Here is a 24,914-nt window from a genome sequence, read left to right on the forward strand (position 1 = left end):
TTGCCCAGTAGATCTAAATGCACAGTGGGGATTTGTTGGGCTGTACGCTTTTTGGATGAGGAGCTGTCTTTTAGCCTGTGTTTGTACAGCGCTGACCATACTGGAATCCCAAACCAATTAGGGCCCTAGATGCCACCATAATACAAGTAAGAATTAATAACGGGGGACCCTGAATTATGGGACAAAAATTCTTGCGTTAATGTGACCCTTACTCCACAGTGCCCCTGTGTTCTTTATTTTGTAATCAATGTAAATGTATTCCACGTGCAGAATACTGAGCCACCAAACTGATGTGACAGACACATCTCTTTAATCCATGCACCCAAGAAGGACAGTTACCTGGCACATAATTCTTCTTAGATAGAGTCCTGAGAGAGATACAACATTATGAGCACTAAAGCAAGTAAAGCATTAATGAATATTAACATTTGTAGTTATTTGCCCCCTGCCCCCATTTGTGCATTTAATTAGAAGATGCAGAATATGTATTTAGAATAAAATGTCCAAAGTGACATCATAAGGAAAGGAAATGCCATATATCCCATGTGCTGTCGCATGACTTTCTGCCTCGTTCAATAATTGATTTGTGTGTTCAAAAAGGGCCATATTTTACTTAAGCTCAAACTTTCCATTCCAGTGTGGCTTTTGCCGGGTGTTTTGTCATTCCTGATTAGTCCTGGCTAGGAAGCACATTGGCTTACAGGGATAACGAGTTAGTATGACCTGATTAATCAATGTTCAGTAGGGAGTTGCTCTCTCTGCAAATATTTCACATTCATTAATAAATCCTAATGCACTGCACCTGTTTCAGTGTATTGACAAATGGTAAGTAAATTGTGCAAAATGTACTGTGTGTATCTGACAGACTTCTCTGTATCTAGTTCACTAATGGTGTAATCCAATACCTTCAGGTGATGAATGATGTAATTATGTTAATTCTTCTGTGCTGCTGCCCAATAAATCTGTTATTAGCTCAGACATCTAAATGCTAAAAGATGGAGGGATTTGATTATTTTTTAAATTTTTGTCATCACTGAGGGAGTATCAAATAGCCACGCGTCCTGCTCATCAGTGACCAAATAACGTTGAAGCGCTGCTTCCCCAGGTAGTTTTTCTCTGGCTCATGTTTTGAGGCTCAAGCTGACTTTCTGTTTTGCTTCAAGGTGAAGGGCTGTGCTCTGCCTTTTGTTCCCAGGGTTGCGCTGGGGTAACAAGGGATCTACCACGCAAACAGAGGCAGCTCTAGAGCCATTCTGCAGGCACCGCACAGGTTCTGGGGCAATGCGCTCGACAGCAATACATGCAGCCTGTGGCACTTGCTCCTGGGCACCTGCGAAGGTGTGTTATTCCCTCCTTCTAACCATCACTGGCACATCGAGTCATTGTTCAGCTGCCTGAGCCAGCACTCTGTAGAAGGGGCTATCTAATCTATGCCCTCTTCTTCCCCCAACTCAGCATGCCTGCCCCTCAGGAGACAACATCAAACTAGACCATCTTTCCAGTTGCAGCAGTACCAGAGGTGAGAAAAAAAACAACTCATTTGGCCACGTGAGCAGAATGCTAGGTAATGATCAGCGATATGGTCTTCCAATTTCCATAAACACCCTTCAATTATGTAGTAACTTCATGGAGTAATTACATGTGCCAGCAGATTACTAGTTAATTATACTTAATAGAGCCCCCAGTAATTGCCGTGTGAGCCACACTTCTGTTTAGAAAGGCAGGAGGAACTGTTTATTTACCCAATAATTATATGACATTTCCATGCAAAGAAATATCTTGCTATTACATGGGATTTGACATGCAATTAAATGGTGAGCACTAACTGATAGGGGACTTTGCCACTGCAGCACCTTCCCGGCCTAAATCCTGTGGTTCTGCAGGTCTCCTGCTTTACCGTATTTCCTCTGTAAGTTAGTAGAGGAAGGCCTTTCCCCTGCATCCTGCCAGGCACTGTTGGGAGATCACTCCCATTATCCCTGGAAGCACTTTTCTGCTTTCCCTCATCTAATGGATGCTCCCAGGAAGGATGTTGCTAGTGCCCTAAGCCAAAAGCCGTGATTCAGCCTGCCTGCAACATGTTGCTCCCGAAGTCAAACACAGGAACTTTCCAGTAGCTGCAAACTCTGTCAGCGCAGGATGCAGAGTGCTGCAGTGCGGACGAGTGTCAGAGCAAATAGGAAAGAGCAAAAACTTTGTTTCCAAAGAAATTCCTACACTTACCCCTGCCATATAGCTTCAGACCCCTATGGTACTTGCATAGGCGTAGTACCGCTCTGCCTCAGGCGTATTCACAAAAACAGAGGAAAGCATCTGGGTACCTGCATTTTCTTGTTCCATTTATAATAAAGAGAGTTTGAAAAGGCAAAAAAAATCTTGCAATTACTCATAACACAATGTTGGCACCATGCTGCAGGGCTAGTGATACCAGGCTTTGTGTGTCCTTCTTAAGTGTTCAGCTGTGTGCATCACTAAGTGTCTCCCAGGCTCAGAGAGGGGAGGGGAAAGAAAGACCTGTGAGTCCATTTCTCTGGAGGTTAAGCTGTGTGCAGGCATCGTCTAAATGTCTCTAATGGGGGGCATCAACCCCTCCTCACAGGAAACCCCTCAACCCTTGTAGATTTTGCTATTTGAACCTTTCCTTTATCATCAGTTTAATTTTTCCTTTTATGATTCTTAGTCCGTTACACCGTCTTATACTACTATTCTGTGCCAAGTAATTCTGCCTCCTCCTTGGAGCTGACATGCTTCAAATCTTAGCTGATCGCAATCACATCTCTCCCCTCCACTCCTTTAGTCATTGTTTAGACAAGTTCTAGTACGTCACGCTGTTCTTTCCTTGTCGTGCAGATTAGTGCCACCTCCTTGCTATTTTTGCTGCTCTTTTCTGAGCACATTGAACTTCTCCATGGTTTCCTAACATAAGGGGCCCAAATATGGAATACAGTTTTCCTGCTGCAGTCTCACCAACCCTGATTGAATTTGGGTATTTCATAGATTCATAGATGTAGGGTTGGAAGGGACCTTGTAGCTCTCCTAGTCCGACCCCCTGCCCTGGGCAGGAGAGAAAACCGAGCTCAAATGACCCCAGCCAGGTAGACATTAAGCCTCCTCTTAAAGACGGCCAGGGTAGGAGCCATCACCACTTCCCTTGGAAGTTGGTTCCAGATCCTAGCTGCCTTGACTGTGAAGTAGCGCCTTCGGATATCTAGTCTAAACCTACTCTCTAACAATTTGGTCTTGGCTCCATGGTCAGATGACTCTAGAGGATCATGCAAAAGGCAGATAGGGATTCAGCTGCACTACCCTGCAAAGTCCTGTCTAATTTGCTGCCCGCTATTGCTGCTGGCTCCCTTGGCACCACTGCGTTGAACCTTGGCAGGAGAGAAAGCCCCAGGGAGCAGCAGCATTGAGCTAGCCTGGGGGGTTTGTGCCCCTCAGAGAGAGGTTCTCATGGTGGGAAGAGGAGTATGGGCAGTTGTGGGGAAGCCCTGGGCTCTCCCAGAGCCCTCAGATCTAAGCCAGTGTGAGGCTGTCTGTTGGGTCGGGCAGCTACCATTCCACAGGGGACAATTTCCCACACTGGTTAGGAGAAATGTCCATGAATTTCAACGCAGCGAGTTTCCCTACTTTTCTCACAGGAAACAGAATCCAGCCCTGCTACGTTGCCTTGTACTGGGCATATTTTATTTCTTTGTTTAAAAATGAATTGCAATGCAGTTCCTTTAAAACGACACAAGTAAAGCATGGCTGTTTGGACAGCGTGTAGCTTTCAAGATCTTAAATAAATACAGTTCGACGGGGGGTGGAGTTTTCTAAGAAATCAGCTCAACCCCCTCGACCTCCAGCTACTGTGGGGCTCTGCAGTGCTGGCAGGGCTTCCTGTTAGTGAGGTCATCAACTCTCCCAGGAGAAACTCAGAACTCACAACTCGGGGACCAGTAGGGGAAAAAAAGCGGGACTGATTTCCATCTACTTTATTTAAAAACGTGTCTAGTAGGCATCTGAGTCCACACGTGTGTTCTCTCCATGATCTGGAGGTTATTTTTTTAAATCCAATTCTGTTTTAAATAAGCATTTCAGCTCACCTTTAAGAAAGAAAGTCTGTGAAAAACAAATAAATTCTAGTGTCAGAAGATCCACAGCAGCACTATTCCCTGTATTAATAAAACAACGGGAATAATACAGATGCCCTTGAGAGCAACTGCTTCTAACAGAGATAAGATGGTGATTAATTGAAAATTTGTTCTTGCCAGAGGTAGCTATCAAGTGTAAGTAAATAAATGGTATGGCTGTATTCTGGCAGTCTACCTGCAATAAATATTATTACTCTGGTAATAGGAAACAGTATAATGCTGGCCATTTGAAGGTTAAGTTTCTGAAAACATCATTGCCCTTAAGATTAGTCTCCTGATGACGTCATTTGCTGTCAAGCCATGGGAAAAAGAAATGGTGTGCCAACCCGTTTAATTTAGCTCTAAAATAATTTCCAGAACGTAGCCTTCTTTGGTCGTAGCATAACTGCACCGTGTCCAAATTAGCAACCAATGTGAACCTCAGGAAATGGAATCGCTTTCAGGGAAGTTGGTTTGAAAACTAACACAGTATTGAATGTCTCAAAATGAAACAAATAAATGATGGTAGGTGGCCCTCCAGCCCATGGGAAGATCTCTCTTTTCCGGCAAGCAGTGGTATTTGTATATCAGCAGGCGGCACTCAGTACTGAGCCAGTGCCTCACCACAACGTGGGGGGCCTGAATGCAGTTTTATTTTATGTCGTATCTCCAGCTGTTGAGTGATATGGCTGTGCATAATATTACTGTACTAGATCCCAGATTCCATACACCATTCAATTAGCGGATGAAACAATCCCAATAGTAATGATGAAGCAATAACTGCTCTATCGTTAAGGTTATGAATACTTTTTTAAGAACTTATATTAGCCCCCCAGCTCCATCCTATATCAGTTTGGCTTGAATGTTGCCAGATACACTCTGGAAGCAAAGGAATATGTCATCCAACCGCCTACATCTGAGTTACAAATCACTGAACAAGTATTTTGATTTTAAAGTGTTGGCTTTGTGTAGCTCAAAAAGAGTTTGCTGTTGCTGCTACAAAAGCTCTCATACATTTAAACCCTTTGAAAACTCATTTGCCAGCTGTAATTGAAGAAAATAGATTTTAATTAAAGTTCTTAATGTTATCTTTTATGGATAATTTGGGACTTCACTCTGTGCTCTCTGATTTCATCTGCAATTTTCCTTGTACTGGGAAACTATGGGAAAGAGATCAGCCCTGAAAATGGGAAGTCATTACTGGCTGATAGCTGGTTGGTGACCTATTATATGTAAAATATGGTAATGGTCTCCATTCAGTGCCTGGTGGACATATGGCCCTACCGCTTAAAGCCTATTTCAGTTTTCACCAATTGACAGCTTGGTTACCTGCTCTCACACAGCTACTAAATGAAAGCTGCACTTCACCCCACAGGTAGCCTTTTCCAGTTACGGCTGCACCATGTTGGAAAGGCAACATAAAGGCCCCCTACAGCACAACTCCCTCTCTTTGAAGTTGTTCTTTCAATAGACATGATTTCAAGTAATAGCTTCACTGTGTTCCCTTAAAAAAGGGCTGCCGTGTAACCTCGCTGGGTAAGTCTCTTTCATTTTTGTATCAAGTCAGCAGCATCTCTCTGTACTGCAGAGGTAAAACACTTCCCTTGTAAAGATATGTTCTGATCCTCGAGTTAATCTATGGGGTTTGTATTTCACAGTAAGTAGGTAGGTGTGTTAGTCCATCAATAAACACAAGCGATGGTTGTTCGCTAGCTGCACCGTCTGAAGTGCTGTATCAAAGTGTGATGAAGTTATCAGAGGGATGCGTTCATCTGATGAAGTAACTCAGAGTGTTTTAGTGACAAGGGAAGGGATGGCCATTGTAGAATGACTGAAGGGAGGAACTCGAGCAACAGGACAAATGTGATAAAAAGTGCATGCCTTAACCAGTTACATTTAGTTCTGCTGCTGCTCTTCTGTGTGCTCTTTAACGTGCATTAAGACAGGCGAATGCACATTTTCCTAGTTTCTCATAATGGAGGGCATTTATACACGTGCTCCGAGAGTGGGGGTGGGGAGGGCACTTTAATTAGAGCGGCTCCAAGAGTTACCAGGCTGCAGCAGATGCGATTAATCGAGTCTGCTCCGACATGCTGTAATTACAGTGCATCGGAACAGCCTTGTGCACCCAGAGGTACTAGATTTAATACACATCAACTAACGGGCATTAAAGCATGTGTAGGCGTGCCCATTATTGCCAGTGGGTAAATCTGAACTAGGCAGTCCTGTCTCAAATCCCAGCTTTCTGTTTAGGTTGACTCTGCATCAGCACCTTATGTCCGTGTTTAGGAGTGGGTGAATTAAAATGTCTGAAAAAACAAAGTCATCATTCTGGCTTTACAGCAGAACATGAGTAGAGCAGGGACATGAGAAGAAGAGGGTCTTTTTTAAACACAGGAAAGATAGTAAATTGTAACAGTGGCATGAGCAATTACAGACAGTGATCTAACTACCTTTCCTAGCTCCCCTTCCTCTACTATCTGCCAAATGCTCAAGGGAGATACCTTCATGATCGAAAAGTCACTATTGTAAGATTCATAGACAAGGAAGAGCAGAGGATGAAGAGAGACCATCTTATGGGGGAGACAGGCTCAGATTCTCTGGTGGGTTCAAGTTCTTAAGTTCATCAGTAAAAAACTTTACTATATTTATCCACATTTGTGCACTTCTGAAAAATAACCATGCATGTTAGCATGTTTCTGGTGATTAGCAACCTCTGATCTGCAAGACCTGTGTCTGGAAATAGCTGGGGGGCATTGAAAGAATCAAGTGCATTCACTGAGCTCTGGAGGGCTCCAGGACTGGGCAGTAAAGTTCGGTTCAAGGCACTAGTCAGATACATTCATAGAATCATAGCAAATGAGGTTGGGAAGGGAGCTCAGGAGGTCACATCTAGTGCAACCCCCTGCTCCAAGCAGGATCAGCCCCATCTACATCATCCCAGCCAAGGCTTTGTCTAGCCAAGTTTTCTAGCTGCTCCTACCAATGCAGCCCAGGATATCATTGGCCTTCTTGGCAACAAGGACTCACTGGCTGACTTATGTTCACCTCATATTCAGCTTCTTGTCCACTGTGACCCCCCAGGTCGTTTTCTGCAGAGCTGCTGCCCAGCCTATCACCCCCAGCCTGTCCCGGTGCGTGGGATTGTTCCCTCCTCAGTGCAGGACTTTGGACTTGTCCTTGCTGAACAGAGGTGAAAGTGGGCTTCAAGAGCAAGGTAGTTTGACATTGTCAGGCAGGATTCCTGTGCCTTGTCAAGCCCTGGCACGTTTACTTTTTGCAGTATGCCTGGTTTAAGCCATCGCTATTTCCATAAATAGTTTTTAGAAGGTTAGGAAAATCATTGTGTGAGTCAAAGAGAGTGTCAGATTTTCTTAATTAGCAAAATGACAATGTTGGAAGTCTAAATATCCAGGGAATATTTATGGTTAGATGTGTGAAGAAACACTCCCTACCTTTCTAAGTGACTTCAGTGCATGCAGTCCGACATATGGCTGAGACTGCGTAGCACCTGGGCCATAAAAAGAAGGGGGAGTTCTGGAACAGACAATTATTTCCAACATTACTTGCAGTGTTGCTGATTTATGATGTGTCAGAATCAGTAGCGTGAAATGAGGGCTGTTACAGAACTGTTTTTTATGATCAGGTGGCACTATGTGTACTTCTCCTGAATGATGACATTCACAGGACTAGGACATTTGATAAATAGAAACCCCTGACTTTGACCCTGTCAAAGAGTTTTTATTAGCAGATATGAAAACAAGCAATTTGAGTCTTCCTAGTTTCTCCTGTGCTCTTGGAAATATGCAGATAACCTTTTTTTTTTTTTTTTTAGCTTAAGTCAGTTAGGAACAGGATACATGATACCTTTTTCTTTTAGGCATGTTTTTATGATAGTGTTGCAGATAAGATGCTGGCTTGTCATGCATTTTAATCACCTTCAGCCATTTATGTAAAATACCTGCCTCTGGAGGCGATAATAAATACAGCATCCCTTCAGGCTTGGAGATGGTTGGGATGTGAAGCACTGCTGTAACGGAGTGAGACACAAACATCTTTCTTGGGCACTGAGCTTCTCCAATGCTGTTGACTCACTGCTGCCAAATAATATGCGTTTCAATGATCTTGATGAGAGGAAAAGTATGGGATGTGCAAAGTCAAAATAAATTCACTAAACAGCTCTTATGGTCACGTCACCCCTGATGTAAGGGTGGTACTTAATGGTCACCAGCTTCATTATAGATCTATTTCCCCAAACGGTTGCTTGGTTTAAATTGCAAGTCTCAGCAGACGTGAAAAAATGGTTTTAAGCAGCTTGAGGGGAGGGCAGAGGGGAGTAAACATGTAGCATCAAAGTAGAAGTTTCTGGTCAGTCTGCAGCTTTGCTTTAGGTCCTTTGGACCTCAGACCCTGTCCCAAATAGAGACTTGGGTTGGACAACTACAGCAAGATCCAAGTACTGACATGCCGGGGCAAGGGGAATTACTGTTGTTGAGCAGAATCTGTAAACACCAGGGGTAATGCGGTACTTTCATTTAAATAGACTACTCTGGTCCCACTTTATTTTATTTTTATTCTGAGACAAAGGGACTCTCTCCTTTACTAGAAGTGCTGAAATACAGAAACCTCCAGGAGCCTAGTACTTTGAGCGTGGTATGATTTTTATAGGTAAGCCTTTTGGCTTGGAGCCTGGAATTCAAATGCAGGAGTGTCCGAGCTGGCTGCACCCAGAGCTCTTGCCAATTGAGAGACAGCGTCGAGTTTTCAAAATCACCCATGTGGCTCAGGAGCCCAGCTCCCATCCCTAGTCACTGGGACTTGTGCTCCTAAATCACTCAAGTTCTTTTGAAAGTCCCACCTATGAACACAAAGCCCCAATTCAAGCCCCTAGCAGTAATTTCATACAGAGATATTTGCATGTAATTGTATATAATTGGGTAGTCTTTTTTGGAGTGCAAAGGCAGGTATTATGCAATGTGATGTTAATAACAGGTTTTTCTGATCTAACGTCAGATCTCCGTACAGTCTCATTTACGGGGGTCTGTCTCATCCCATAAAGAAGCTTCTCTTACAACAATTCCAGCTGGGTGACTTTGAGCCAAGCGGTACCTACGTCTCCATGTCGAGGGTGAGAAGTGTTATGGCTGCGCGGTGCAATCAGCAGAGGAGGGTGACATGCTGCAGTGACCATCACCGTGTGTGTAATATCACGCGCAATCCAATCAGAGTTCGCTGGCCAGAGTATGTTTTTATTCCACCGCACAATATATCTCACAGCAAATTGAACGTATCCAACAGTAAACTGAAATCATACAGGTACTAGCAGCTCTTAACTAGCTGGTGTTAAGGTCATCTAGATGACGTGCACAAGAAGTGCGCAGGTATTTACTGCTTTTATAGCCAGTAGGATCAGAGGAGGCTGAGCAGCTGCTTTCAAAACATACCTTATTCTGTGTGCTAAACTATAGGAGATGTAATGGGTATTTCTCATTAGCACACGCTTATTTTTTGATTTAAAAAAAAAGACAAATCAGAGCCAAGAACATACACCCACACATGCAACCTGTGCATACTGTGAGGTATAATACCTAAAGGGAACACAGGTCTAAATGGCCTAACGTTATGCTGGAATATATTCATCTCAATTCATAATAATATGAAAAATAATATAAAGAAGAAAGCTGTAAAGGTTATAATAAATTAGAGTGCATCTAATTTACTAGACTTCTGTAACCTTCTGAATTTTGCAAGGCTTTTATATGGCAACTCAGATTGCTTTTTTTCAGACAAATTGTCTCCTGCAAAGCCTTTAAAGTCTGCTAAATAGGCTGCATTGTCTTTTAACCTTGCTGATAATAAAATGCAGTCACTCAGCCTAGTCCACACAGTGCTAGATCATTTCAGCCTTTTTAGTGTCTGACGTGCAACTCTATAACTGCATGATTAGGTCCATAGATAATCACATAATACCGATAAATCTGCTCCTTGCTACCACTCACTTTTCCGAGATAATGAAGTTTCATCATTTGTTCCCATGCAGAAAACAGGCAGTAAAATGTAACCTCCGAGGTCACTAGAACGGCACTGGCTTTTGCAGCCTTTTCTAAAGTTGTAGGTAGAGTACGCTTTCAGGTTACCTGCTTGAAGGGATAATATGAAGACTCCATTAAGTTTCCTGTGGACCAGATCCTGTCACCTTGACTCATGTGAAATGATACTTATCTCCACAAAAAGATGACCTTGTTGAACCTTAGAACGGAGTTGGATGGCCTGGGCCTGCAGAGAGACTGTAGATTTGTAGCTGTAAAGCCCAGAAGAGACCAATGTGACCATCTAATCTAACCTCCTGTCTAACACAGGGCAAAGAAGCAAATCAAAGCAATTTCTACATCAAGTCTATACCATCCGTTAGAGCTATGCTGTAGCTCTTGGGAAGATGCTCATTCTTGGAGACTTCGTGTGATGGGGAATCAGCTGCATCTCTGCACAGGGGGCTAAATTAAGTTTACTAAAACCTTATTTATCTTAAGAAAGGTCATCTTCAGGGAGGCGTTCGAGGCCTAGAGAACTGCAAGATCCTGGGCCAGGACATGCCCTAGATCATGCAAGCAGATCCACTGCACCTGCCCAGAGGGGTGGCTGGGGATGTGTGCGCTGGTGGGTACAACATCCCATGCTACAAGTAGCGTGAGGGCCCTGGTATTCTGTGGCTCGTTCACACGTCCCTTCGAGTTGCATAACCTATGTATTTAGAGACAATGAGGAAATATTTGCCTATAGAATGGAGTGCTTGGTGAGTTTAGTGCTCTGACTTCAAAAGGAAAGTGCCACAGTAGGTACTGACCACAGTGAACCTTAAGAGGGTCCGAAATCCTTACATGGACATTTATAAGCACAAGAGAACAATCCAAGACTCCACAGCTTCCATATGGGTACCTCTGCCCATCATTCAGTAGCATGCAGCTATTTCTGACAGCTACTGTATCGTCTCAAGCAGTTCCCACTCATAGAAACCAAGTGAAACCAGGGGAAACCAGGTTACAAATGCACCTTTTCTCAACTGAACATTGTCTCTTTTCCTTGTCATTGTCTGGTGGTTACTGTGCAGTTCGTTCACTGAACCACACAGCCCGGGGCTCGTGGGTAGCACGTTGCTTGCAGGACTTCCAGCATTGCTCGTGGCCTTACACAATTGAAAGGTTAAAACCCAAGCTGATGGGGTGAGCAAAGCACCCACAGTTGGTAGGGTGAGCCCGCACTACATTTCCTTGCTCAGTATTGTTGCCCTCGGGCTAGCAAAGGTTGGGGGGACCCCTAGATTAGCCGTTACCCTGTGGTCAGTATTCCCATGATCAGTGCAGCATTGAAATTGCTAAATCTGCTTTTGAGTCTTTCAGATCCATCAGACAAATGCATGCCATGACATAGTTTCCTCACTTCCCTCCTTTAACCCACTTTAATAAAACACTAGTGCTGGGGTTATATTGTGCAGCACGAAGGGAAATTTCTGCCCCTCTTTTCATTCACCGAGGCTTCAATCCAGCAAAGTACTTCAGTAAATTAATAATGCCAGTCAAATCAATGTGACAGTCCAGGTGCTTAACGTGACACGTGCTCGAGTGCTTTGCTGGATTAAAGTCTCTCCATTACAAGAGGGTGCCAACGGTGTAAGATTATGGCACACAGCTAAGCCTGCATCTGGCCGCTTGTAGCGATGCAAACTCCCACCGAGATGAAAAATGCACAGCAGTCACTATGTCTGCCGCAATAACTCTGCTTGTGAGCTTTAGTCTGACCCTCAACCTTTATTTCAACATAGATGTTGAAGACATTTTATAATAGTGTTAACAAAGGAAAATATGCTAACAGAGTGTTGACAAGCTAAATAGCTTTCTTTATAACCGCACTTGTATTATACCCGTTAAATGCTACCTTTTGAGCCACTCCATTTAACTGAGCTGGAAAAGAAATTGGCATAATCTTCAGTTTATTTGGCAACAATCCAAGCTGGATACAAAATTCTCAGACATCCTTGACTGAAATTAAACCAATGAAGTAATTCTTTACACAAAAGAGAATAGCTAAATTGTAATATGGTAAAAGTGGCTGTATCATTATTCCTAGTTCCAGCTCTTTGTTCAGTGACAAAAGAAGATAGCTACATTTTGATACCACGTACGTAGGCGTTATCATCTCTGTTCCCTGCTCTTTATTCAGCTTCCATTTGATGGGATAATTGATGGGGCGGTTTTCAAGACTTTGAATGGTGGGTACCTGACCTGCACCTGTCTGTAGTTCAGTGGAGAATAACGGGCCTCCAATAACAGCTCGAGCTTTCCAGACCTCTGAAGTTTCCTCTCCCAGGGTCTCATGGGATTCTGGGAGGGCTTTATTTATTTCATTGTTAAAGTTTCCCTTTCCAGTTTGGTTCATTTACATTGAATTTGCATTTCAAATGTCACTTGGTAGTTTCCAATGCTTTCCAGTCTGCTTCCATCAAACCCCGCTCAAAGTACTTATTTCCTTCTGTAGGAGCCAAAGTCAACAGTTTCCACAGAGCGGTGCAAGGCACAGAAATTCAGTCTCATTTTGGCTTGCACAGTCCTATGCAAACCACTGCTGCAACATTTGCACTTTTCACGTGTAGCCTCCCCCCAGCCCCAGAAAAAGAGTACCGTTTTATGCAGGGGGTGCTAAGAGATGGAGAGAAATGACTTGGCTAAGGTCACCTGGCAGGGCAGGGATGGGAGCAGAGCTGCGGACTCTGTGCAAGATGGATGAGGCATTCTGATGTTTCTAGCAATCACTTTCTTGTAAAACTGGAGTTCAGTATTTGGGGACTATTTTAGCAGTTATAGCACATATGGAAGTAGCTCTGGCGTGTGTCCCTTGTAAGAACGTTTCAGGGAACAGACTGACTGCCTTTGCAACGGATATCCTCGGCACGCTGTGGCTTTATTTAAACTTGCTCTTTAGCTCTGCAAGATGATCCATCTGTGAGTTTCTAAATTTTACATGTTTTGAATGGCAAATGCCTAAAGATGTTATAGCAGATGTTTTGCACATCTCCATTTGCTTGGGAGGATATGCGACAGCGAGTCCATTTACTGGCGTGGTAATTACCTGAATTGTCCTAATCTTCTGCTTTCTACATGAAAACAGGCTGGTTCAGCAGCTGGACAGGGGGAAATAAGGCCTCGCATTAAGCCTCCTGCTACTTTGTTCTAGCTGCACAGGCAGCAGCTACACCACACACAGGTTGCAACCTAGAGCCTGCAGAGCCACATTATCTGGCCCACAGAGCAGAGGGGCCATGGTGGTGTTTGAGCAGCGGGGGCTTTGCCTGGGTGGCAGGGAGACCCTGTGCCGCTGGGAGCATGGGGGGAGGGAGCGGCGGCAGCAGCAGCACAGGCTGGGATGGAAGTGGCCAGTGCTCGGGGATTGCCTCCGCCTCCGGCACGTTGCCGAGCCCTGCTCTGCAGTGTCGGTTGCTTGTTCTTGATTTCTTTGTTGGGGAGAACAGAGGGATGCAGGGAGGGTCAGTTCTTCACACAGCAACATGCGATGATCCTTAATGAGCTTCCTCTTCAAAAAATTAAGTGGCCCAACATAGATAATTAACCACATTCAGAAGGGAGACCTTTTCCTTGTTGACCTGAGAACACAGAGGGTTGGAAAATGGACATATGAGGCCTGTTGGATTCCCTTTGTTAGCAGATCTGGACAGTGTATCTGTAGGTGAGGGCTCTGGAATGTGCTCCCTCCTGGTAGCAGAAATACCCTGACCCTGGTGACCTTGCAGACATGCCACACAGGGCATTCGCTTAATAAGGGTCTGTGCCGCAGAACAGTGAAGGGGTAGAAGAGCAGTGTCTTGTAGGTGACCGGCCAGCTGTGGTCCTACTTGATTCCCTTTTGTTGTACTACTAATTGTGTGCTAGATACAGAGCGCTTTGTAGAGCATCTTTGTCTTGTTTAAACTGGAATAAACTTTTCCTTTTATTTCTTTCATCCTATTTAAGGGAAGTATATAACATGAGGCAAGAACTTGGAGGAGATAAGTTTTAAGTCAGCTGAGAGTTTTGTTTTAGGAACTAATGGCCTTAAGAAGAGCAACGCTGGATTAAAGCTTAAGAAGACTTCCTAACGGAAAGAGCAGGTAGACAGTACGACAGCTTGCTTGATTACGGTTGTCTGTCACTGAAAATGTTCCCAAAAGAGGTAAGTCACGTGGAGAATAGGATAGATAATAATACTGATAGATAATACTAGGGCCAGGAGAATATGCAGGCAGGCCTGCTGGAGGAAATCCCTTTGAGCACTAATTGTAATGACTGTATGAATGTCTTCCCAACCTTCCAATTAATCCAGCTTAGTCACAAGTATCTAGAGTATAATGTACTCCTTGTGTAAGCAAATTAAGATCCAAGGACAAACTAATCTCTCTACAGCAGCTAATTTTAGGAAGATGGTAAACGAGCATAGTGTATTCCATCGTTTCCAGCGTGCCGTGCTTTGTCCACAGTAAGCAGATCCCTTTCGTTTGAAATCGATAACAGACGGGTGACACCAGAACATCCTGTTTGCAAAGCACTGATGTTCCAGTACATTTGTGTTCTTTTATTTGCATATGCATGTGTGAAATGAAGTGAACCCAATGCGATTTCTTGGGGTCTATCTTTCGCCACAGTACTTTTTGCAAAGACTGTGGGCCAATGTCCTTCTGCCTAGGGAGTCCTAGCAACGATAAACTCAGTGAGACTGGAATTGCAAAGACACAGGCTGTCTCCAAGCTCTGTCCCTCGAGGGGCCCTGCTTCAAGCTGCCTCCTAGAGGTGGCTGCAGCGGGTCTCTTGGGCCAGAGGAGCCGCCCTCCCCAGGAGGAGACTGGAGGCGCAACCGCTGCTCTCAGGCTGGGGCCTCCAGTTCTCAGTCAGGTGCAGATTCTTCAGTGGCCTGGGGATAGATGTAGCCTCACAAGCTAAAAGCCAAATCAGGACACTGCTCTTTCAGGTGGGCTAATTGAAACAACAGGTAGGCAGTTCTCCTTCTGAACACTCGTGTAACGTGTCCGCAGACCAAGTACTGCCTAGTGTATCTTGGTTTGATTTGTGTAATACATAAACTAATGCATCCCGAGCACAGCGCCAAGCACAGAGCCCTGCATTTTATAGGACACTCTGGTTTTGCCCCAAATGTGGTTGACTGAGTGGTGCTGAATTACTGGAACCATTAAGAGACTGTGTGTAACCAGTGCCCACTAAGTTCATCAGTTGATGATCTTTGCTTCCATCTTCCAGAGTATAGCTATTAGATACATTCACTATCCGAACCGACAGCAGGCGGACGACTTGAAGTCCTTCTTCTATAGTCCTTGTTAAGCTTGGTGACAGTGGTTTCCTGTTTCTGAGCTCCGCTGTCCCCCCCACCTTTTTTTTTTTTTTTTTGCAATTGAAGCTCCAAGCCTCCAAAAACTATTTTGTCATTTCCCTCGGAGACTAAAAAGGCAGTTAGAGAAGAAATGGAGACAAGCAAAGAGTGGGAGAAGATTATGATGAAGGGTTGGACTAGGTGACTCCTGAGGTCCCTTCCAACCCTCATTTTCTATCATTTCTGGGACTTGAGGATGAAGCGAGGAGAGAGCCGTAAGCCTGGGGACTGCTCTGTAGAGCCGCAAAGGTGAAGAGAAGTCAGTGGAAAGGGCCCGTGTCTGTGAAATGCCCGTTCTGGTTGACTGAAAAATGACAGTGAATATTTTCTGACTGTACCTCATTTTAATTCTGTTTGAGAACATTTCTTAATTTGATGATTGGCCTTAATTTTGCCGTCAGATGAGGACCCCAGAAAAGGTGACCTTTTTCAGTGGTGCCTTGTAAGTGGAGACACCAATTTAGAAGAGAAGGGAGGTGGGGAAAAAAGTAAGAGTCCAAACCAGATGCGTAATGTCTTCATTAACGCTACAGCTTGATTGACTGATATGTTGTATACAGCACTCGTTGCTAGGCCTAGCTAAGGTTTCACTTGACTTTCTTCCTGCTGGAAAAGTTGTGCTTTTATCTCAATGCTGCAAATGTGGACTATTCAGACAGCTGTACAGAAAGAAGTAAAAAATGGGACTTGTGCCCCAGGACTTTGTTGGGCATATGCCGTAGTACTTTGTATGCTGGTGCCCCCTGTGCCCTACACAGCAAATTGCAGATTAGTGAACAGTTGTAAATCTGCCAAGTGAAATAAAAATGTGAAATCCTATTATTCATTTTTAAAAAGAAAAAAGTAAATCAAAGATTCTTTGTGTGGAATTTCCATATTTCCATAGATTTATCACCTAGGTATTTTGTACAGCATCTTCTCAAACGTTCACGCAATTCCTGCACAGAACGAACCAGGACTGTGAGAGGGGGCTCGACTTTATTAATTATGCAGTCAGCAGTGCCTGTGATTACTGGGGCGAACCCAAGTGGGGAATACTTAAAGGCAACCAAGATCACATGCCAAAGATATTACAACAAAATTATTAATGTTTTAACGAGAGTCCAGCATCTGATGAGCGATCAGTGCCTCCAGTTATACGAATCAAAAGATCAGTCCAGACTCTGTTAAGTAAAATTAAACAATTTCTTTTCACATCGAGCCCCTTGGAAACCCTGCATGTTGCAGAAGAGGATATAAAGCATAATCTTTCCTGTCTAGTTTTCTGTCCGTCTTGTCTGCTGGACCTGAGGGCAGCGTTCAACAATAGATCATCGTAATGCTCTGCCGCATCCCGACACGTCTGAAATTGATGTTTGTTGTTTTAAAGCCGTGCAGAGGGATAAATGTGGGATGAAGAGCCTAACTGGAGCCCCACTGTTTCTTTGTGCATTCTCCTAGCTAACTGCACTGCTGATAGACAGCGCTATTAAGCAGTCATTAGCACCATGTCTGAAAGCTCGGCTTCTGTGATAACAACAGGCCATTCAGGATGCGGAGCCTTTGTAAGGAGCAGGGCACAGCGTGGCTCATATGACTGAGTTTGATGAGGTCAGCCTATGACATGCCAGAAGATATAAAGCCAACAACAACTTTTCTTAGCCCATTTGGTGTCTGGACACATTCGCTCCTAACGTTCCAGCAATTTTCCTTCGAAACGGCTTCTGCCATTAACTCACAATGCAGATCCCATCACCGAATAACAGTCTGAGCGTCGCTAGCAGTGTAGAGCACCGCCGTCAAGATAGGTGTGCCCGACTCAGTAGAGGAGGAGATGGACACAGGCGGATATTAAACGCCTAGCACATGCTTGTTTTCTAAACAACCGAGTGGACAAAAGAGTAAATGCTAGTGTCGTTGGTGGTGTGCAGGGCTGCAAGGCACAATTGTGCATGGCCGTCTGGGGGGAGGTCCAGGTTTGTCCAGTGTTTTTGGCAATGTTGAGGCCATTTTGGAGTTCTTCAGGCAGTGGGAAAATGTTTGTGCGCTGTGAATCTTTTCTACTTCCAGCTGTCTTTGTGGGCCTTTAGATAACAGGGCAGGATGCTGCTTGTTCAGTGCAGAGGATGAGAAGCAACTCTTACAGTACGTGTGTATTTTGGGGGCACACCCAGTCATGTATTTTTTACTTTAATGGTTTAAAGGTGAAGCTGTCTGCGTGCAAGCTCCCCATTCTGGGAGTGCTGGTTCTTGCAGCTCCCCTCTGCGTGCTGCTGCATGGGGGACGTTGCCTTCGAGCACTGCAGGACGTGGGGAACTTCTTGAGAGCAGCACCCGCTGCCTGGGAGAACCTGGTGTCCCTCAGCTTTCCTGGCAAAGGTTATTTAAGTCACAGTCCCAATTTCTTCCACTGCAGAAGCTCAGCGTCCTCTGCTAGACAGTGTGCTCATGTAAATTGTTTTTAGCCCGTATATTAGTTTCAGGCATGCCACATGCTTGTGATAATGCCATTTCATTGCATTTGGGCTGTTGCTTGGGCCCAACAGCGACGGTGGGTTTGGGCTCTCAGAGGCCTGGAGGCACGAGCATCCATGGTGCTCCTCCAGCATCTCCGAGCCTGGTGATGCCTCTCCTCAACACGTTGGCTGTTTTCAGGTCAGCATTTCCTTATGCAGCCCGTGGCTTTGTGCGGTTCATCCCGAGTGTGGAAAAAAGGATGTTTTTCCTTCAGCTTGCCCTTCTCTGAGAAACCCTGGAATCTATTCCTTCCTAACAGCTGGAGGCCAAGGGACTGATTTCTATGCAGGAATCAAACCCCCCCAAACAAGCCTTCTTAGGAGGCAAACCCTAGAAGCTGGTGCTGGTCGCAGCACTACTCCTGTATACGTGCAAGAGGCGTTAGCAGGGTGATTGGTACAGAATGCCAGTCACTGGCAAGCAGCACTCTTGTACCGCGTTAATTGTTCCAGAGAGACATAGAGATCAGTACGGTTGTGACTAGTCCTCCTTTTGGAGAGCGCTTTACTGCTTGTTCTGTGGTGGTTTATAGCTCATCGCGGCCAGGAAGGAGTGTGCTCCATGGGTGCAGAGACAGGTAGTTAGCCATAGCAGACTGAAGTCAAGCAGAAGGCAGGGTAGAGACACACCTTATGAACCAGCAATACTCAGCCAGGGTGCCATGACACACTGGGGTAGCCTGGAGAGCCTTTCAAGGGTGCTGTGGGGTGCCATGCAACGTTCACCGTGGTAGGTGTGCAGATCAGATTCACAAGATAAACCCAGAGTTTGTGCTCTGAGTTCTTTGCGGCAGCAGAATTAGTCGTTGTTGTTCTGTAGTCAAAAATGCGTGAAAACCAAAAACTGGCATTTTCCAAGGCGGGGGGGCTCAAGTCTAATGAGAGGCGCCATGAATCTGCAAAAGCTCCAGGCCCGCTGTTATAGACTAACTGAATCAGAGAGACCAAGGATTTTGTGAGCAAGAGCTCACGTTCACGAAAGATGATGCATCTCTGATTCAGTTAGTCCATAAGGTGCATCTCCACCCTGTCCTTTTCCACCAGAAGGGAACAGTTTTAGTCAAACTGCCCAAGGCAAAAGGAGCCATCAGCACGGGCAGATTGGACCGTCTGGCTCCGAACATCTCACTAACTTTCTGAAAGAAATTTTGCAAACAAAAGAAGTCACAGGGGGTGCTTGAATCCTCTTTTTCTAGATCATGCTTCTCTTGTTTTACGATTGAAAAAGCTTGCACACCAGTCGGATGATCCATTAGTGTTAAGCAGCATGGTTCTACTCTAAATGCATGGCAAGTCATGTAATGTTTGCATTACCATGTTGAGGTTGTATTAAATATTTGCTGGTTATGAATAATCTATCAGTCCATACTTAACTGTAGTTAATTTTGTTTCCACTCACTGGAGCCGTCTTAGGAGCAAATGACACATTTGTACTAGCATAAGGAGGAATAACAACTCCAGAAAAAAGTGTATTTCCATAACTAGGCAAGATATTCATTCATTCTTTTTTTTTTTTTTTTTAAAGATCTGAAGCGTGGGAGACCATGAACCATAGGGAGGAGACACATGAGATAGCATGAGTTACATTAGATGACACTTTTTTCCGGGTTTCCCACTCATATGGTTAAATCCTAGAAAGGGGAAATCTCTATGAGTGAGTATCGTCTTAGCCTTAGGAAGTTTTCTCTGACTGGCCTGTTGGGCGGTGGGGTTTTGTGAGTCGAGCCAAAAGAAAAGGCTCCGAGGCCCGTCCAACAATCCTGCGGCTAAGGGGGCGGCTGGGCTCCCCGCACAGAATGTGCAGTCTCGTTCCAGTCCTGCATTTCCACTTCTGGAAGAACATTTCCAGTACAACTGCTCCAGCAGGGACACTCTCAGACTCACTGCCCCTTCCTAAACACTGAGTAGGCAATTTGGCCTTACAACAGGCAGCTTCATCAGCACTGCCAATGCAGCACGCGTTCCTCTCCAGGGCTGCCTCTGCTCAGCTCGCTGGAGCCCTGTGGGATCCTGGGAACGTGGGGGGAGTTTTGCAACTGGCTGTAGGCGTATGAGGGTATGATCTGGCCATATGCTTCCCAACATGGGTTATGGAATATATCTTTTAAGGTACTTAAAATGTAAGGTGTCTATAAGTGCATTGTACGTCCTTTGGAAAAGAAATATTAAAATATTGTTGATATGAGGAATTTTAGTCCAATACATTTCCAAGCTCCCAACTCTGTGTCCATTGCTTTATCTCCATGTGTGGCGAGATGCTAGAAGACAAGATGAGGATGTGATGGAGATCATTACAGAACCAGCCAAATGGAAATTAAGGCCAAGTCTTTTCTGTACAAGTTGACTCTAGTAAAGCTGTGCTCACATACCACGGCAAAATCTGGACCTGAACAGTATGCCAAAGGGCTTAGATTTAAACTTTCACCTCGAAGAACCACAGCAGGCAGTTTCAAGTTTGCAGAAATAGAGATGGTTCAATACGTGGGTTATCGTAGAGGTGGATCACCAAAACTGGGGGGGCTGGGTAAAAAACAAACCCCAATAAACCCGCAACAAACAATGATTAACCATAATGATGAAGAAATAGTCTCCATAGTACCAGATTACAGCATGGCTCTCCAGCGGAGTTCGTAACAAAAAGAACCAAGAATTCCAAGACGAATCCATCTTTTTGAAGTCAGTGGAGTTTTAGCCGTTGACACTAATCAAACCAATAGCCACTGCTTTAAAATAAGACTCATTTCCCCAAAGAACCGTCATGTTTAACAAACATTGTTCTCTCTCTTTTCCCCAGTGTTCATCATGGCTTCTGGGCTCTTGGTTTATCCTTTCGGTCTCAACTCTGCTACTGTGAAGAAATTCTGCAAGAATTCAGCAATCTACTATGCAGGAGACTGCCAGATTGGATGGGGGTATATGCTGGCCATTGTTGGAGTCATGTTGTCTGTCTTTTTACCATTCTTTGCAAAATATGCACCAAAAGAGCACATATCTCCAACTCCGATACCTACTATTTTATAGTATTTTATTCGTATTTGACAGCAGAACACTCCTGTCTGCAATCCATAGGCAGCAAGTATTATATAGCACTTCCTTTTAGCTGTATTGCTAAAAACAGAACACACAAAATTGAAGACCAGGGGAAGGGGAGAGGGTCAGACTCAGAGACCAAAAGTGCACTGATAGTCTTCCGTCACGATGAGACGCTAACACTCTGGAATTGAAATAAGATTCATGAGCAGCTTTTATACTGCTAGAAACATACAATGGCTTAATGCCTTAGACAAAAAAAATCTGTTTATCCTCAAAACATCTGTCTACCTCCCAAACAGTTTCTTTTATGTCTCAAAAGCTTTTAAAAGCCTCAATTCACTTTTATATAGTATTCAATGTCAGAACTTTTATGAACCCAATCATTTTAAATCCAGTGATGGTATTTTGTTATAATTATGATGAGTAGATAAGCTCCTGCTAGCGTAAGGGTGTAAAATGAAGCTTGTTATCTATGACAAACATTGTAAGCAAGAAAAATGTCTTTTTTAATCAATGCATGTTAGTTGTGTGCCTGAATATTGTAATTTCTAGGCACACTTTTCTGTACCCATCTAATAATTGGGCCGTATAGCCTCCATAGTGACCGCTATACATTTTAGCAACCTTTTTGTTAAAGAGATCTAACCATTTCAAAGGGCCCAATACCAATATAACAGGTTAAAGCATAAAAATAAGTATACATAACAAGTGCATTTGTTTAGTCAGTTTTTAGATTATACTTTGCGTATAGTTGTGTGGAATCCTTTGAACTATAATTGCTTTTGGCTCGCTTTAGTTTCTTTAAATCTGAGGGGTAAAGACTTCATTAACAAACCCTATTTGCCTCATGACAAAGGTTCATCAAAATGTGAGACAGAATGGACAAGATTCTCATATTCCCACTCATTTTGAATAGTATCTTTTTCCACAAGAGTGTGATTTATTGTGGAGCGCATGCTATTTGACATGAGTATGCATGGCAGACTCCAGCAATGACATGACATTAAATTTAATGTTGACTAGGAAAATGCCATAGATGATGGATATTTTTTGTGTGAAATTTATGAAGTCTAATTCCAGCAGTGGCATTTTTATCTTCATTACCACCAAGGATTCAAACAAATGCACCAATTGCCTTAATTAAAAGAATAATTGGGTTCTAATCCTGCTCCATCTCCATGTTCCTCACTGAAAATAAAAGTAAAATTCCCATCCTTTCATTGTGTCAAGAGATCATCATTTCTTTGGTATCATAATTATGTTCAGTTCTCTTTTAATAAATATTTTAATTCTGAAACTTACTTTTCAGGTTTGTAACTTGTCATGTCAATTAATTGATCAGATTACTCATGCTTTTTGACTAATTACACGAGCCCGACTACTGGTTATTCGTGAATTTCTTCTTTGGTGAAAAAGGTGTGTGAAGGGACAGATGGAGAAGCATTGAGGGTGTATAAGAAAATGAGACCAGGCAGAACAATCACTTTATTTTATTCCAGTATGCATCAAAGTGCTATAGAAATCGTGTTTACATTCTTAAGCCTTCTGAGCTCAAACAGAAGCATGCGGTATTTTCTACAGAACAAGTTTGTTGTTACATCGTGAGCCCCGAAGGACAAATCATGCGCGTTAAGTTCCACTGCTAATATTGGGAAATACAGATGTGAAAGCAGAACGAAGTACATAGGGAGAGAGCTGTGTGGTTTTGGTCACAGCATAAGTTCAGTTGGGAATTAAATCTTCTACATGGGTAACAAATATGAGGCTGAGGGGATGTCCTTTGCCCTCCAAAAGTAAATAGGATAGATTTCAGTCTTCTCTGTACATAACATGTGCTTCTTATTAGCATCTTGTGCTCTTCTTCTCATACGTTGCTGGAATAGTTTGGAAAGTTTCATATAAAATTAAGAAGGTAAAGACTGAAAAAATAAAGACAGGTCAGTGGAAAATCATAACCACAAAGGAGAGAGAAAGAGAGAGAGAGGGATGCAGGCTTTTCTTTCTTAACCAACCTGTGCCTTTACAATCGAACAAATGTACAAGACAGGATCAAGGACTAAAAAAACTACAAATTCTCATCAACCACTGAAAATGTTGTACTATGTGTATAAAATGTATTCTGTAGGTTTTTTGTTTTGTGTAATGTTTACAATTGTTCACTAAATGTTTCACTAGGAAAAGTGATTTGTTAGTGTAAACTAGAGAGCATTCTTGCAAAGAATTAACTGCTTACTCCAAAGTCAGATTATTTTAGATTTATGTCAGTGCCCGTCGGTCAGTCCAGCAGACAACTAGAACCCACTCCCGTCATTACTTATTAATGTCGTGTTAGTCATCTGTGCAGAGCTGGAAGCGGGATTCATTCCTTTGGCACCGATAGGACCGTACATGCGAGTGAAGTTACTTGCACATCCAGGCATTTGCAGGCTTGGCTCCAGGCGGAAGTTCCTTGGTAACTCCAGCCTGTTGTCTCAGAGGGTTCTGTTGATTTGCCAAATGCTTTACTTTTTAAAAAATCATTTCCACTTTTCTAACACAATAATCAAACTAAAACCTGAACATATTTTCTGGGATGATCTCCATTTTTTAAAAGAGAAACAGATGCCTGTTTTGAACTTTATATCATTTTAAGTCCTGCGAGGAAATAGTGTCAATTTGTATGCTGTCTACACACGGGTGGACAAAACTGCCATGTAAGGTGCGTGTTCAAAGCCACTTACAAGAGTAGATAGAGCTCAGTGTGAATGACTCCGACCGGAGTCGGGGAAGCATAGGCTGCAGAGCCTCCACAGAATGTCACATGGGGAGTTAGTACCAATACGTTTGCTAACACTGATAGATCGCTTTTTAAATGAGGATTGTCTGCGAGTTAAATGGTGTATAACAGTTTTCTTGTTAAAAAAAAAACCACAAAATTTACTGGATCAGGTTCAAGTTTTATTCTAAATATATAATTTTTTAAGTGTAATGAAAAGCTGTATTTTCCATTACTGTGTTTCTGCGTTGACTAGCTGGCTCCTTTTTAGAATATTAACTGTTTTCTGTATTTGACTTGTTGAATAAAATATTTCAATTATTTTAAATGTGAAGTTTACAATTGCCAACACTGTATATTAAAATAATTCATGTTCACTATGTTCTTGACTTCATCTTTGTTTTTTTAATTTAGTCAGATTTGGTACAGAGCAGTGACTTTAAGAGAAGAGGCTGAAGGGAGCTGGGATGTAGATGTTCATTCCTTGACCTCAGGCCTGTACGAATGATGGCCCCTGTGGTCAGGATGCAGCCTTGCAATACAAGAGACCCAGGTTCAATTTCCCCTTTCTTTTCCTTTTCTGTCTGCCCTTGGGCAGTTCACGTTTGGTGTCTGTGTGCTTCCTTCCTTCACGTACATGTTGTGAGGATAAATATAGGGAAATACCGAGGTAATCAAATGCTAGAGTAATAGGGACCAGAGAATTAGATAAACGGACAGACCACATGTCAGAACATCCCTCTGCGGTGCCTTGTACATGTGGCTGTAGAAGAGCTTCTCCATGGGTTTTGGTAGAGCCAGACTAGGGAAGGCGACATCTGCAGCCCACTTGTAGTGCCAGTGACAAGTTTTCTGACAATTTCCTATTTTATAGGACTAAAGTGGTGCAGAGGCTTTGCTCTGACCATCTGCACAAGGGAATCTCACTGTGCTCTGCATCAAGAAGAGTAAGTATCCACAAAGGTCATTTCTTTTGCTAGATAGGTTTCCCTCAGAAAAGGCAGGGGTTTGGGTCTCAACCCCTTAAATCTTTTGATTTAAGCACTTACTGGCTAAGCACTTAATGGAGTGGCCCTCCGGTTCCAC

At 43.5% G+C, this 24,914-nt stretch overlaps 1 protein-coding gene across 1 annotated transcript in view; it reads left to right on the top strand.

Moving 5' to 3' along the window:
- Positions 1 to 23,146, top strand: part of LOC109293326 (transmembrane protein 211-like) — a 158,592-nt gene extending 135,446 nt beyond the window's left edge. Inside the window, exon 3 of the mRNA XM_019511177.1 lies at positions 20,835 to 23,146. Within this exon, the coding sequence (XP_019366722.1) occupies positions 20,835 to 21,061 (227 nt within the window). The 3' untranslated portion in view covers positions 21,062 to 23,146. The remainder of the gene's footprint in view (positions 1 to 20,834) is intronic.
- The last annotated feature ends 1,768 nt before the right edge of the window (positions 23,147 to 24,914 follow it).

The sequence above is a fragment of the Gavialis gangeticus genome, unplaced genomic scaffold (genome assembly GCF_001723915.1).
Source record: "Gavialis gangeticus isolate Ggan-Ray unplaced genomic scaffold, GavGan_comp1, whole genome shotgun sequence".
Lineage (NCBI taxonomy): Eukaryota > Metazoa > Chordata > Crocodylia > Gavialidae > Gavialis > Gavialis gangeticus.